The sequence below is a fragment of the Meles meles genome, chromosome 11 (genome assembly GCF_922984935.1).
Source record: "Meles meles chromosome 11, mMelMel3.1 paternal haplotype, whole genome shotgun sequence".
NCBI classification, from domain to species: Eukaryota; Metazoa; Chordata; class Mammalia; order Carnivora; family Mustelidae; genus Meles; species Meles meles.
In genome coordinates, this window is record NC_060076.1 from 80,982,885 (window position 1) to 80,999,590 (window position 16,706).

General features: G+C 35.3%; 1 protein-coding gene across 3 annotated transcripts in view; it reads right to left on the minus strand.

Moving 5' to 3' along the window:
- VPS13A (vacuolar protein sorting 13 homolog A) overlaps positions 1-16,706 on the minus strand; it is a 244,795-nt gene that overhangs the window by 67,479 nt on the left and 160,610 nt on the right. For all 3 annotated transcript variants that reach the window (XM_046022052.1, XM_046022053.1, XM_046022054.1), the window contains exons 43-46: positions 15,260-15,418; positions 14,841-15,096; positions 12,874-13,034; positions 4,121-4,224 (exon numbers count right to left, since the gene is read on the minus strand). In XM_046022052.1, the coding sequence (XP_045878008.1) occupies positions 4,121-4,224; positions 12,874-13,034; positions 14,841-15,096; positions 15,260-15,418 (680 nt within the window). The remainder of the gene's footprint in view (positions 1-4,120; positions 4,225-12,873; positions 13,035-14,840; positions 15,097-15,259; positions 15,419-16,706) is intronic.

The following is a 16,706-nucleotide window of genomic DNA, read 5'->3' on the forward strand; positions in this document are numbered from 1 at the left end:
CAAGTTATTTGGCTCTTAGGAGGAGAATATTTTTCTTACAAATTTACTATCTTTTTTTTTTTTTTAAAGATTTTATTTATTTATTTGACAGACAGAGATCACAAGTAGGCAGAGAGGCAGGCAGACAGAGAGGAGAAAACAGGCTCCTCCCAGAGCAGAGAGCCTGATGTGGGGCTCGATCCCAGGACCCTGAGATCATGACCTGAGCCGAAGGTAGAGGCTTTAACCCACTGAGCCACCCAGGCGCCCCCAAATTTACTATCTTTAAAGTTTATAAGATAATAACTGGTCTCCTACAGAAAATACGTAATTTTATAGATCATTTATACAAAGCAAACATACAAATACCTTTTAATTTGTACATTTAACTTAAAAATACTGGCTTTCCTGAATATGTGGTCCTTATAGGAAATACATGTCATGACTGAATTCATAAACTAAAAACACATTTCCATTAAAAAAAACCATCACCAGCTTTTCAATGTTAATCAAACAAAAGCTTTTCATAGATATTTAATTGCTGGGCAGAGTTGCAGAGGTGGTTGCTAGAAGATAGTGATAAAATCATGTATGATTAATTCTTTTATTTAAATATCACACTCTGCTTACATTTCAATTATATTTTAGGTTTAATCATTTTTCAAACCTAACTTGTCCAAATAGAAACACTTAAATATATTTATACTTATAAAACCATTCATCTATGATTGTGACACTATCCCTTACAAATCAACAACTGTCCATACTACCTCCAGCCCAGATTTTGTCCTAAGCTCTAGTCCTAAAATCTTAAATATCCATTACACACTACTATAATGATGCCTGACAGTGATTTAAATTCACTAGATTGAACTCTAAACAGTCCATACCCATTTCTCTGTGTGTCCCTTTTCAGGAACTTCCAACTACTAGCACTCTGGACTATGAAAAAATTTTCCATCTCTCTTGACATATACATAAATTTAATCATCTGTCAAATCAGTTATGTGATTTAACTTATTTTGTTTTTATATTTTCTCTGTAATTTTCATTCTATTTTCCATTCTTCTAATACTTAAAAACTTAATTTTCCTCAGGAAACAAACTGAGGGATGGTTGTAGGGGAGGGGAGTGGAAGGGCTGGGGTAGCTGGGTGATGGACATTGGGGAGGGCATGTGCTATGCTGAGTGCTGTAAATTGTGTAAGCCTGATGAATCACAGACCTGTACGCCTGAAACAAATAATACATTATAGGTTAATGAAAATGAAATAAAACAGAACCACAAAAAACTTTAATTTTCTCCCAATTAAACCAATGTCAATAAACTCATTCAGATTATCAAAACCTTTTATTGGACCCATTATTTACCAACGAGAAGGTAAAACTGGAAATGAACAAATGAGTAAGTTCTTCTTGACTCTGTATTATAGAGATCCCAATCAGGTGGGGGATGTAATGTTAAAAGAGAACTAGCGCATTGTGACAGATACAAAAAAACATATGTACACAGCGGACTTTAGGCAAGAGAATGTGGTGAAGTTTTTCCAGACAGCTTCAGAGCTTTTTGCAGAGGCGACAATTTTGCCAAAAAGCTTTATTCTGAAGGGAACACCTGAATTAGAGAAATATGCCAGTTTAAGGGAAAATTTAAGAAATGGATAGGAAAAAAACACAAGAGGTTCTCAATGAGAAGAGCTTTTAGAACGAAAGGTCATGAAACAGAAGGACACCAAACATTCTAAGAAAGAAAAAAAAAAGGTGATACGTAAGATAAAGGTAAAATTGATATCAAAAGGGCAAGAAACTGAGGGAGCAATACCTCAATGTGAACTTAAACCATGTATCAAATGTTCTGTTACGAGATACATACTGCACTCTGATCATCCTGCAACTATTCTTTTTTTTTTTTTTAATATTTTATTCACTCATTCCATAGAGAGAAATCACAAGTAGGCAGAGAGGCAGGCAGAGAGAGAGGGGGAAGCAGGCTCCCCGCTGAGGAGAGAGCCCGATGCGGCGCCATCCCAGGACCCCCAGACCATGACCCAAGCAGAAGGCAGAGGCCCAACCCACTGAGCCACCCAGGCGCCCCATCCTGCAACTATTCTTTACAGACACATAGAAACCCTGTGCTTTCAGACCTCCTTACCTTCATTCATGCAATTCCTTCCACTTAAGATTGACTTTCCCTGCTAATCTGCATATTATTGTTTGACCTTTAATTCATGTATCTCACCCAGGAGTCAACCATCAACACCTGCTTTGTTTTTTGTGATTTTCTGTAACACCCTCTCCCTACAACCCCACAGTTTTCTTCCTTCTGTATTTACATAATGCATCAATTTCTCAAAGTCACAGCCATGCCCAGTTCATCTTGGCATCCCACAGTAGAGCCTTATACACAGCAGAACACTTGACAAATATCTGTTAAATGAATTAAATTCAAAGACTAATCTATTTAAATTCTCCAGGGAAAGGTAGCCACTATGTAAGCATACCTATATCTAAGAATTGGATTAGAAACACATCTAATGTGAGATACAAACTGGTTCATCACTAATAATTCTAATTGAAATTAATTTCCATTTGACAAATTAATATTTAGCCTTGAACAATAAAGTGTAAAGATACTCCTAAGTTTTCTCTTCTATGGACAGAGTCACAAAATATATAGCAATAATTTATTAAAAATAAAGTGAAATGCCACTAAGTTTTCTCATTCAGGGATGAAATAAGTATACACTTCTTCACAGAAGCTTTGAAACATATCCTACACGCTATCTTTTTATTTTTTTATTAATCTGTGCATCGTCAGGCTTACACACTTCACAGCACTCACCATATCACATACCCTCCCCAATGTCCCTAACTATATGTCACCTTTAATCTAGTCTTGTAACCCACCAAAAATCCTTCCTAGAATAAGGTCAGATGTTGTAAACAACTACACTGTTGTTCTCGCAACAATAATATTCTTTCCCACAGGAGATTTCAACTGAGGGTTAGAAGGTATAAGTAATCAAGTACTCATTAGAACTAGCAGGTCTACTAACTGAAAATATGTGCCTGTAACTGCTAGGCTGCTCTGTAAGCATCAGAGAGCTAATCTGGAACGCTGGACAAGAATCAGAAGAAAGGCAGAGGGATTTCAGGACAGCGTGTGGTCCTGCCTCTGTCCTTCTGCAGCACAGGTCTGGGCCAGAGCTAGTGTGTGTTCTGGAAATGGTACTTAGACAAACTATAATGCTTATGTTCAGGAAGATAGTATTTTCCAATAGAGTTCACTATCCCTGAAAGAGATTATTTTCAATCCTGATTAAATATCCAGAGTACTTGTTTGTTATGATATTAGTCCTATAATTTTAGGACTAGCCCATCATTAGAATATTATAAGAATTTTACATATAAGATTTTATATCCAGTTTAATTTTTAGAAGATTGATGTATATGTGTCGCAATTTACAGTATAATTCTATCACTGAACAATTAATATGTAGATAAAAATAAAAAATGTTTTGGGGCGCCTGGGTGGCTCAGTGGTTTAGGCTGCTGCCTTCGGCTCAGGTCCTGGGATCGAGTCCCGCATCGGGCTCTCTGCTCGACAGGGAGCCTGCTTCCCTCTCTCTCTCTCTCTGACTGCCTCTCTGCCTACTTGTGATCTCTCTCTGTCAAAATAAATAAGTAAAATCTTTAAAAAAAAAAAAATAATAAAATAAAATAAAAAATGTTTTCAAAAGGGATTTTTAAAAATTCCATTGCAAAACATTTGAAAAGTAAAAATCACTTCATAATAGCTGTATATTAATCCAGAAGCTACCAATCATGCTCAACTGAACATTTTTTAAAAATCATATATAAATGATTTTAGTTATGGCAGCTATACAATAAGCATGTAATAATTGTATTTACTAGTAAAACAAAAGTAATTTATACAGTATAAATTAAATACATTAAATATTTCTTAAAAAAAAAAACAAACACCTTCTAGGCACCCTGAAACTTAAGTTAGACAAGTTATTAACAAAACAGATTTGACTTAACTTTGATCACTTAGAAACAAATACCCCTACAAAATCATAAACTAAAAATTCCATAAGACAATTTAGAGCAAATAAAAAGATAAAGAAATAAAAAATCACCGGTAAGATGTTAATGGTAGGTTGAATTCACTTCCAGGTGAAGCCGTTCCCAATAAAGTGTTCCCTTCATAAACACAAAGTGGGATTGAAAAATGATTTTTAATCTGAGAAAGAAAAACAAATCACATTTAGTACCATTAATCTAAGAATCTAAAGTTTTTTTTTTAAATCTCATCAAAATATCCCAACAAAGAAACTAGCAGGCAATATTTATTTTGCTTATTTATATAAATAGGAAAAGAAAAAAAAAACCACGCTATTATTTATCCTAAAAAATACAAGGAAGGTCACCACTTTTATAGAAAAGGTGTGTCAAAAACAAAAACTTAAAAAATCCTCGAAGGAAGTAAAGTAGTATGTTCTTGATCTTGATATTAACTTCTTAGAAAAAAATAGAAGAATTCATGGGAAAAAATACTGTATCAAAATTTGAGATGTCTGTATGACAAAATTTGAAAAAAAAAGGCCAGAGGCTGGGAAATGAGTGCCTTTTTACTTCACTGTTGTATGCTGCTCATAAGATGAGATATTCTCCACGCACTTTGGAGAATATCTCATCCATCACATGAGCAGCATATAAAAATGATGTAAAGGGTAACATCACTTTGATTAATATATATTATTAGATAAACTTCCAAACAGTTATATTTACCTTTGAGAGGGATAAAAACAAACTGGTTAATAAAAACAATTTCATATTATAATATCTTAGTAAAATCTTATTTTTTTAAAAAAATCATACCAAAATGGAAAACATGCTGAGAACTAAAAACTGATAAATGGGTAATCCTAACTACACTCTATGTCTAGATAAACTGTTTGCTCTAACTATTTGAAGCAACAGAAATACATTTAAGTTTCTATAAATAGTATCTATAAGAAATTTAAAATTAATGTGTAACTATTTAAAAAATAAAAAATAAATCAACAATAGACAAAGTAGCCCAAGAGTCATCTTTAAAATCGTTAACTGCAGATCAAAAATGAAAGAGAAGAATTTCTGCTTTCAGCCATGAGGGAATAACAGAGACCAGATAAACCTTCCTAACATAGACAACTAAAACACAGGGGGAAAAGAACCCACATTAAACAATGGTTTTCAGAAACTGGGCAGCAGGCACCACAGAAAAGAAAGGAAAAAATTAAAAAAGAAACCACAAAGATAAGTCCTCAGATTGCCCCAGTTTGCTGCCTCAAGTTTCTAGACTACGGTGTAGGAGAAAAAGAGAAGTTAAACAGAGCCCAGTCAGCTGGAGTCAGATAGGAGAATTTGGGGGAAGGCCATGTTTCTTAAACTCACAGCACACTGAGGAGCGAGGCACATGGAGAGGCAAGAGTTGCAGATTCAAGAGCGTCCCCCGTTGTCAAAATTTCACATTGGTGCTGACTGGAATATGCACATGAGTAAACTATCAAAGGCTAATAAAAATGGACACGAGCCCACCCTTAAGAGTTCTCCAGAGCAGCTCAGGGCTCCTCCCACAGCAGATCTGAGCAAAGCTTACTTAGCACCGTGCACCCACTTCCATGTTCTCCTGCAACAGGAGTCCACTCAAAGTGGTGTCACTATCCTGGCAGTGTGCAAGGAGACCCTACAGGAGCCAGCATCACTTCTAAGGGACTGGTATGACCAGGAGAGGGGAAAGAAGCACAGACACCAGTTCGACTACAGCCTCACAAGTGGGCCAGGGGCAGACAACTGATCGGAATGTGGGCCCTGCCCGCCAACAAAAGCTTTCTGGGGGACAAAACAGGGAGAGTGCCCTACAATATGGTGTGACTATAGCTCTGGCAAAAACCTGGTATGAACCAACTCAACTTCAAGGTGGCCCTAGACTGACCCACTAACAACACAAGGACTAAACCCTACCCACAAAAGGCAGAGAGTCACCGTAGACAACTGAACTGAAGGCAAATGCAGCTCAGCCACACAGCAGGGCATATACAACACACACAGGACACAGCCCTGAAGTGCCATATTCTGGGTAATAGGGGACATTGCACTGCAGGGCACTATAGCATCTCTTCTTCATAATGCCACTACTTTCAAGATCAGGAGCACAGCTGACCTTCCTAACACATAGAAAGAGACACAGATGATTACAGAAAACGAACAGACAGAGGAATAGCTCAAATGAAAAAAACATGATAATCACAAGAGAGCTAAATAAAATGGAGATAATATGTCTGATAGAGAATTTAAAGTGATGGCCATAAAGATACTCACTGGACTTGAGGAAAGAGAGGAGGGTCTCAGGCAAACCCTAAAAAAGGTGACAGAAAGCATTAAAAGAACTAGAGAAAGAATAACTCAGTAACTGAAATTAAAAATATATTAACGGGAATAAATAGTAGACTAGAGGAAGAACAGATCAGTGATCTGGAGGACAGGGCAATGGAAAGCAATCAAGCTGAATAGGAGAGAGAAAAAAGAATACTATAAAATGAGAATACGAGGCACCTGGGTGGCTCAGTGGGTTAAGCCTCTGCCTTCGGCTCAGGTCATGAAACCCCAGGGTCCTGGGACCGAGCCCCGGATCGGGCTCTCTGCTCAGCAGGGAGCCTGCTTCCCCCTCTCTCTCTGCCTGCCTCTCTGCCTATCTGTGATCTCTGTCTGTCAAATAAATAAATGAAATCTTTTTAAAAAAAAAAGGTTAAAAAATTGGGTTCAAACTTAAGAGACTATCAACCCAATATAGACTGTTATAGGAATAAGATGTTATATATAAACCTAACAGTAGCCACAGATCAAACACTTGTAATAGGTATGCAAAAAATAAAGAGAAAGTATCCCAAGTATAAGAAAGCCAGCAAATTATGAGAGAAAAGAGCAAGAAAAGAAAGGAATAGAGAATTATAAAGACAACCATAAAACAAGTAACAAAATGATGATAAATACGTACCTATTAATTACTTTGCAAGTAAGTGGACTAGATGCTCCAATCAAAAGACACTCTAGGGCAACAGAATGGATAAAAAAGCAAGAACCATCCACATGCTGCCTATAATAGAAGCATTTCAGACCTAAAGACATATGCAGAATGAAAAATGAAAGGATGGAAAAACATTTATCATGCAAATGGAAGTGAAAAGAAAGCCAGGGCAGCAACAGTTAAGTATGTCAAACAAATAGACTTTAAAACAAAGACTGTAACAAGGGACCAAGAAGGATGCTACCTAATCATAAAGGGGAAAAGCCAACAAGAAGATTCAACAATTGTAAATAGTTATGCACCCAACATGGAAGCACCCAAGTACATAAAGCAGTTATTAACAAATATAAAGTAAGTAACTGACAGTAATACAATAATACTTGGGGACCTTAACACCCCACTTACATCAATGGATAGACTATCCAAAGAGAAAAATCAAAGAAAACAGTAGCTTTGAATGCCACATTGGAACGGATAGATCTAACAGATATATTCAGAACATCCCATCACAAAACAGCAGAATACACATTCTTTTCAAGTGCACATGAAACATTCTCCAGAATAGATCACATACTGCCACAAAACAAGTCTCAATAAATTCAAATATTAAAGTCATATCATACATCTTTTCCAACCACAGTAACATGAAATTAATCAACCACAAGAAAAAAATCTGGAAAGAACACCAATACGTAGAGATTAAATAACATGCTACTATAAACAATGAATACCAAGAAATCAAAGAAGAAATAAAAATCTATATGGAGACAAGTGAAAATGAAAACACAAAGGTCCAACATCTTTCGAATGCAACAAATGCTGTTCTAGAGGCAAGCTTATAGCATACAGGCCTACCTCAAGCAGAAGAAAAATCTCAAATAAAAAAAACATAACCTGGGCACCTGGGAGGCTCAGTCAGTTAACTGTCTGCCTTCAGCTCCAGTCATGATGCCAGCGTCCTGGGATCAAGTCCCACATCAGACTCCTTGCTCAGTGGGGAGTCTGCTTTTCCCTCTCCCTCTGCCCCTCCCCTTGGTCCTGTGGTCACTCTCTCTCTTTCTCTCTCACATAAATAAAGTTTTTTTTAAAAAAATGCCTTAAAACAAACAAAAAAAGGAACAAAAAAACTCCCATAACTGTAAATCTAAAAATCCTATAAAATGAATAAACAAAAACCAAAATCAGTGAAGGAAGGAAATAATAAAGATTAAGAGAGTAAATAAATAGAACGGAAATTTAAAAAAAAAGATCAATGAAATCAAAAGCTGGTTCTTTGAAAATATCAACAAAATTGATGAACCATTAGCCAGACTTATCAAAGGAGAGAGAGGACTCTCAGATGAACAAAATCTGAAATGAAAGAGGAGAAACAATGATCAATACTTCAGAAATAGAAAAGATTGTAAGAGAATATTATGACACATTATATGCCAATAAACTGGACAACCTAGAAGAAATGTATACATTCCTAGAAACATATAACCTACCAAAACTGAAGCAGTAAGAAATAGAAAACTTGAATAGATTAATTACCACTAATGGAATTGAACCAGTAATTAAAAACATCCTATCAAATATTAAGTCCAGGATCAGATAGCTTCACAGGTAACTTCTATACCAATCACTTAAAGAAGAGTCAATACCAGTTCTCAAACTAGCAAAAAATAAAAGAGGAAGGTAAGCTTCCAAATTCATTGTATTAGGCCAGTATTACCCTGATACCAAAACCAGATAAAGACACTACAAAAAACAGAACTACAGGCCAGTATCTCTGAGGAACATAGATGCAAAGTCCTCAACAAAATATTAGCAAACTGAATCAAACAATGAATCACACAAAATGATTTACCAGGATCAAATGGGATTCATTCCTGTGATGCAAAGGTGGTTTAATATTCACAAATCAAAGAGAGAAAGCACATCACCAAGAGAAAGGATAAAAACCATATGATCATTTCAATATATGCAGAAAAAGCATCTGATGAAATATGACACCCCTTCCTAATAAAAACCCTCAGCAAAATAGGTTTAGAGAGAACATACATCAACATAAAAAGGCCATAAATGAGAAACTCACATCTAACACTATCTCACTATTGAAAAACTGAAAGCTTTTCCCCAACAACAGGAACAGGACAAAGATGTCCATACTCACTACTTTTATTCAGCATAGTACTGGAAGCCCTAGCCACAGCAATCAGACAAGAAAAATAAATACCAGGCATCCAAAGTATATAATATAATATAATATAATATAATATAATATAATATAATATATAATTATAATATATAATATATATAATATATTATTTATAGATATTTATATATATAAAACTTCCACTATTTGTGGGTGACACGATACTATATATATATATATATATAAAAATAAAACCCTAAATACTCCATCGAAACACTACTAGAATTGATAAATGAATTTAGTAAGATCACAAGATACAAAATGAATATACAGACATCTATTCCATTTGTATACAATAATAATGAATTTCCAGAAAGAGAAATTAAGAAAACAAATCCACTTATAATTGCACTAAAAATAGTAAAATGTATAGGCATAAACTTAACCAAGGAGATGAAAGGCCTGTATTCTGAAAACTATAAAACACTGACAAAAGAAATTGATGATAACACAAATGGGAAGACCCATGCTCGTGAACTGAGAGAACAAATATTGTTAAAATGCTGATACTACCTAAAGCAATCTACAGAGCTAATGCAATCTGTATCAGAATACCAACAGTATTTTTCATAGAACTAGAGCAAATAATCCTAAAATTAATATGGAAACAAAAAAGATCCTGAATAGCCACAGCAATCTTGACAAAGAACAAAACTGGAGCTAACACAATCCCAGATTTCAGGATATACCAAAGCCACAGTTACCAATAACAGTACGGTACTGGCACAAAAACAGACACATAGATCAATGGAACAGAACGGAAAGCCCAGAAATAAACCCACAGTTATATGGTCAATTAACCTATGACAAAGGAGGAAAGAATATGCAATGGGAAAAAGACAGTCTCTTCAACAAATGATGTTTGGAAAACTGGATAGCTACTTGCAAAAGAATGGAACTAGACCACTTTCTTACATAACACACAAAAATAAACGCAAAATAGATTAAGGACCTAAATGTGAGACCTAAAACAATGAAAATCTTAGAAAAGAGCACAGGCAGTAATTTCTCTCACACTGGCAGTAGAACAATTTTCAAGATATGTCTCCTAAAGCAAGGGAAACAAACACAAAACTAAACTAGTGAGACTACGGCAAAATTTAAAAAAAAAAAAACTTCTCTACAGCAAAGGAAATAGGCAACAGAACTAAAAAACCTACTGAATGGGAGAAGATATTTGCAAATGATGTATCCAGTAAGGGATTAGTATTAAAATACACGAAGAACTTACACATATTAACACCAGAAAAAAAAATATTCCAATGAAAAAGTAGGCTGATGAGATGAACAGAGTATGAAGAGCACATACAGATGAACAACAGACACATGAAAAGATTCTCACTAATCATCAGGGAAATGCAAATCAAAACCACTGAGATTTTGCCTGACACCTGTCAGAATGGCAAAAATCACAAACACACACACAAAAAACAAGTGCTGGTGAAGATGTGGAGAAAAAGAAACCTTCATGCACTGTTTAGTAGGAATGCAAACTTGTGGAGCCACTGCAGAAAACAATGTGGAGGTTCCTCAAAAAATTAAAAACAGAATTACTATATGATCCAGTAAATGTACTACTGTGTATCTCCCCAAAGATTATGAAAACACTAGTATTTATTGTAGCATTATTTGTAATAGCCAAATTATGGAAGCAACCCAAATGTCCACCAATAGGTGAATGGACAAAGAAGATGTGGTCTATATAAACAATGTAATATGGTCCATAAAAAAAAAACAAAAACGAAATCTTGCCATATGCAAGGATATGGATAGATGTACCGAATACAGTGCTAGGTGAAATAAGTCACAGAAAGACAAATACCTTATGATTCACTCTCACGTGAATTTAAGAAACAAAACAAAGAAAAAAAAGACCAAAACAAGGGACAAGTATAGAGAACAAACTGGTGGTTAACAAATGGGAGGCGGGTGGTAGGACAGATGAAATACATGAAGGATATTGAGAGTACACATATCATGATGAGCACTGAGTAATGTACAGAACTGCTGAGTCACTCTTGTACACCTGGGTAACTGGGGTGTAAAAACTTTAACTAAAAATTTAAAAATAAAAATCAATTGTCATTGAATATAGCAACTAAGAATCAAGGTAACTCACCTTAATATTTTTTTTTAAAAATCTTTTCAATAAATAGAAAACCATGTGACAAAATCCAACACCCATTTCTGATAAAAACTCAGTAAACTAGAAAAAGAAGGGAGTATTTTCAACCCAAGAAAAGGTTATCTCCCAAAAAACTACAAGGGGAAGAAACATACTTAATAATGGAAGCATGAATATGTTACTGCTAGGATTGAGAGCAAGGCAACAACATCTGCTTTCAGAACATCTATTCACATTGTATTGGAGGTTCTAGCCCATGCGACAGGCAAGCAAAGGTAAAATAAAATAGTAACATCCAGGTTTGAAAGGAAAGAGTAAAAAATCTTTGTCTGCAGATATCAAAACTGTATCTACGAAAAAGCTGCCAGAACAAATAAGGGCATCTACTAAAGTTGCACAGTACGGGTTAATATAAAAATCAGTTGTACTTTTACCAGCAACGAAAAATCAGAAAAATGTAAAAATGCCAATTTAATCATAGCTTTGTAAGAAACATTGACAACCTAAATCTAAAGTAGAATGGACTTGGAATAGCCAAAACTACTCTGAAAATGAACCCAGAAGGACAACTTGTATTACCTGATTTCAAGACTCAGGATAAAACAGTAATGAAGACAATGTGGTACTGGCATGAAGATAAAGAGATCAATGAAACAGAAAAGAAAGTTCTGAAATAAATCCACAAAGATATGATCATTCTTTTTTTTTTTTTTTTGGACAAAAATGTCAAAGCAATTTAATGGGAAAAGGATAATCTTGGCTGGAAAAACTGAATAGCCATAGGCAAAACATAAACCTCAACCCTTACTTCATACCATATAAAAAGATTCATTCAAAATGGTATTTGGAATATCCACTTAATAGATTATTAATCAACAACATGTAGCAACATATAATATTAATACACAAAAGTTGATACATGCAAAGTTATGCTGAATGAAAGAAGCCATACTCCTTTCTTAGTTCATTCCATTTACCTAAAATTCTATACTGTGTAACTAATATGCAATAAGAACATTTCAGTGGCTGTCTAAGAATGGAGTAGGAAGAGAGAAAACTTTCTGGGCATGTACACTGTGATGAAGGTTTCACAGGTCTTTGTGCCCAAATTCATCAACTTTAAATATATGCAGTTTATTGTACATCAGTTTGACTTCAATAACGACGTAAATATTTTTCCTCATATTTTCTAATTAAAATTGAAGGATATACACTGTACCACAAAGAGCTAAAAACAAAATATGGATAAGGTGTTTTAGAGTAGTAATACAAAAAGAGTTTATAGAAAGAGTCCTATAAAAAGTTACAAGAAGTATTGAAAAAAATTCTACCACTGTTCATACTAGAATAGTACAATTACTGGCAATGATTCTTCTTTTTTATATTAATTGTATTTCTATTATAGTTTATATTCTTTTGGTAGTAATTAGCTTTATTTTTTAATTAACACACAAATATGTGAAATATGACCCCAGGAAAAAGAAGGATCATTGTGTACCTGCACTGGGGAGCGAATTGTTATCTTCTTACTTCCTTCCACTCCATCGACTTGACAAATAATAGATCTTTCAACTCCAGACACTCTGTGTCTTACAGTGTACAGTCGTCGTCCCACTCTTGTTAAAGGAATTTTATCAGCAGTAGAGTGGTTAGCAGGTGCTATAAGGCATATAGTTGTAAAGTTTTTATTATTAATCATCATATATTAATCTTAAATAGATGTTAAATCCCAGATATAGCAGATAATTTCTTAATCTCGTAAATAACAGTCACTAAAGTTTTTAGATACAAGACCATAAAAAGGGCTATTTCTGGGGTGCCTGGGTGGCTCAGTGGATTAAGCCGCTGCCTTCGGCTCAGGTCGTGATCTCAGGGTCCTGGGATGGAGCCCCGCATCGGGCTCTCTGCTCCGCAGGGAGCCTGCTTCCTCTTCTCTCTCTGCCTGCCTCTCTGCCTGCCTCTCTGCCTACTTGTGATCTCTCTGTCAAATAAATAAATAAATAAATAAAGGGGGCTATTTCTTTGTATAATCTATACAAAGAGTTATATTAAGAAGCCACAATACATTCCCACAGCATTCATCTAAAAACCTTCAAAGCAAATAAATAAATAAGTAAATAAATAAAACCTTCAAAGCACTTACCAAAAAAAAAAAAAAAATTAAGATTTTATTTATTTATTTGACAGAGAGAGACAGCAAGAGAAGGAACACAAGCAGGGGGAGTGGGAGAGGAGGAAGCAAGCTTCCTGTTAAGCAGAGAGCCCGATGCCGGGCTAGATCCCAGTACCCTAGGATCATGACCTGAGCCCAAGGCAGCCACTTAACAACTGACCCACCCTGGCAAGCACCCCCCCTAAAATTTTTTTAATTGGAAAAAAAAAGCTTCCATTCAGTAGTTTAACCTAAGTGAATAATATAAATGTTTTCAAACTAACAAGAGAAATTATTATAAAATATAAGAACACTGGTCTTTGGTTTGCTGTCATAATAAAGAGCCTAATACCTGTAGGTAGTTACTGGCAAATACCAAAGTAGCTGTAAAATTTCAGTTTTTCATTATTCCAACAACCTGTGATACTTTATAATCTCTAAGACCTGATTAAACAAAATTTAGAAACATTTATTTAATATACATACTGCATTTTATTGGGGGGGGTGAATTACTTATTTACATAGACACCCCCCCAACTCCGTAAAAATGTTAGTTCAAAAACAAGAGAGGTAAAATTGACAAGAGCAGTTCACTGACAATGCCTGGACAACACCTGAAATCTAGCCATTTTAACAATGGCAACATTTCCTGACCAGGAGAAAGCACTACGTATCATCAGTCTTGGTACCCCTCCCCTAGGTCTATCATCTTTCAAATTCCCTCCCTTCTCCCCTAATTATTTAAATGTCAGAGTATCAGAAAGAGGTGTGGGTGAGGCTTTGGGACTAGGTAACTTCACAACGAATAAATGACAATGAAGAATTTTTTACTTTCGTTTCTCATGAAAATGAAACACTTCTGAGAATCACAAAGGACAAAACAACAACCTTCCACCTCAACAGGTAGGAAATAAAAACCATTTACAAACGCAAATACCGTTACAGTGTGCCATTTTCATGACTTCAAACTTTATTTTGAATTCCTTCAACTGTAAAACTAGTGGAATATTACTGAATTATACAAAATGGGTTAGAACAACAAAAAGCTGAGTAAGGACAGGATCAAATCTTTTTCCCCCCAAAAATATGGAACGGTGCATTACCATGCCCTAGATAACACAGTGCATAAAGTCACAATTTGACATACAATACAGTGACAACAAGCAACCAAAGCCGTGCAAAAGTAAAAGCAAAATTCCAGACCTATTTGGAATGAGATTCAAAAACCTGTAAGATATTAAATAGGAGTAAAATGCAATGTAAAAATGGAACTTCCAAGAAATTAAATCCCAAGAAAATAATCGAACACTTACTTAGAAGAATGAAGAAGAGTTTACTGCTTAGGCTGGTCATTGCATTGAAATGATCATTGTCTTTAGTTCCCACATAGTCCATGCTTAAACTCTCCTCATTTTTCAATACATATGATTTTGCCAGTGGAACGTTAAGTACACTAAATGAATCACTTGGTGAAACAGAGACAGTAAGTCCAAGAGAATTTAAAATCATAAATGGCGCTAGATCCCGTATGAAGACGGTTGAAGCTCCAGTGGCAGCTTCGGTAAATGCCTAATAAGGAAGAGTTATTGTAAATAAAATGAAAACTAAATGACAAGCAGAACACTAACAGATGTATGACAAATGACTAATAATAAACTTTTTGTTAAATGAAAAAAAAGGGTTAGCTCAGACTAGCATACCAACACTAAAGGTTTCAAATTTCTTTTCTTACCTTGGCTAAATTATTTAACATTACAAGGCCACATTTGGATAATGTAATGTTTAGCTGGTCTTTTGAATGGAAAGTTATGACAGTTTTATATTCTGGCACTTTGTAATTTTCTTCTTCAGTATCTGACTCAACAATGGCCTTTTTTGCTTTCTTTTTCATCTAAAATGACACATAAATTACAGAAGTATAAGGAAAATTTCTTCCTAGGAACATTACTCATTTTGCAAAGAAAAAACAAACTAGACAAATCCCAATAGCAACATTATAGACAACAGTAAGTTTTATCAGCCCACTGCCTTACTGGAATTGCTTGGACATCCACCAACTAAGGTCACACAGGACACGGGCAATATTAGAGGAAAAATACTTCTCATCCTCAGTGATACTAAAATGGCAAGCACAATTCAAAAGGAAAAATAAACCCTAAAATGACTAAATGCACATGGCATCTGAATGAAAATTAAAAGCACATACTTCATAGCTCATGGACATTCAGAACAAGAAAAATCATTTGGTTTGTTAGTTAGGTTTATTGGCTATGGGATAAAGACTAGAAATCCAAGGATTTAAAAAGTCCACAAACAGCTGCAGAACAGTGCCACTAGAACCTATGACTCCTAAAGAACCAATACCATCTACCACTTTTTAGGATTCACAGATCCACTGCCCAGGTATATTCTGACCTAAAAAACACCAAAGAAGTTCCTTTATCCAATCTTTTATCTGAAATATATACATAGTAATCTAATACAAATACATTGTTGTTCTATTAACTGGCTTTCAACCACTGAAAATTTGTCAGCAGGTGACCGAATCATTATTTAGAGGAAGACATGTTAGCAATTCTTCAGTCTCCTGCTTTGAAGCACAATTTCATCCATCTAAAGGTTCTGATTCTTAGGATTACATGAATTTACAATGTATCTGAGAAACAAGTAATAGTATACTTTCTTCTATATATACAGCCTTCTAGAGACAAAGGAAACTCAGGGTAGACTGGAGCCTACACGAAGATTGCTGGAGGTATTTAACGCGGTGGTTCCAGAGCGGCATGCCGCCTCTCCCACTTCGACGACAGTCGTTGAAGGACAGCTCTAAAGCTCTCTAGTCTCAGTTCCTTCACACCTTAAAATGGAGTTAAAAACTCCAACTTCAAAGGGGGTGCTGTAAGGGTTCAAGCAAAAGTACACTATCTAGAACAGGGTCTAGAATGCAATAAATGTTACACAATTACTTGTTTTAGCACAGGAGGCACGGGTCCAATTACTTGTTTTAGCACAGGAGGCACGGGTCTTGTGTCTGAAAATTACATTCACAGGCCAAAGAGTGAAGTATGTGGCAAGGCTCCTAATGAGAAAACTTGAACTTTGTTGTTACTAAAATTAAACCGTTTCGTGTGGTATGCACTTTCTCAGTTTTTGAAAAACAATTTTTAGACATCAAATGT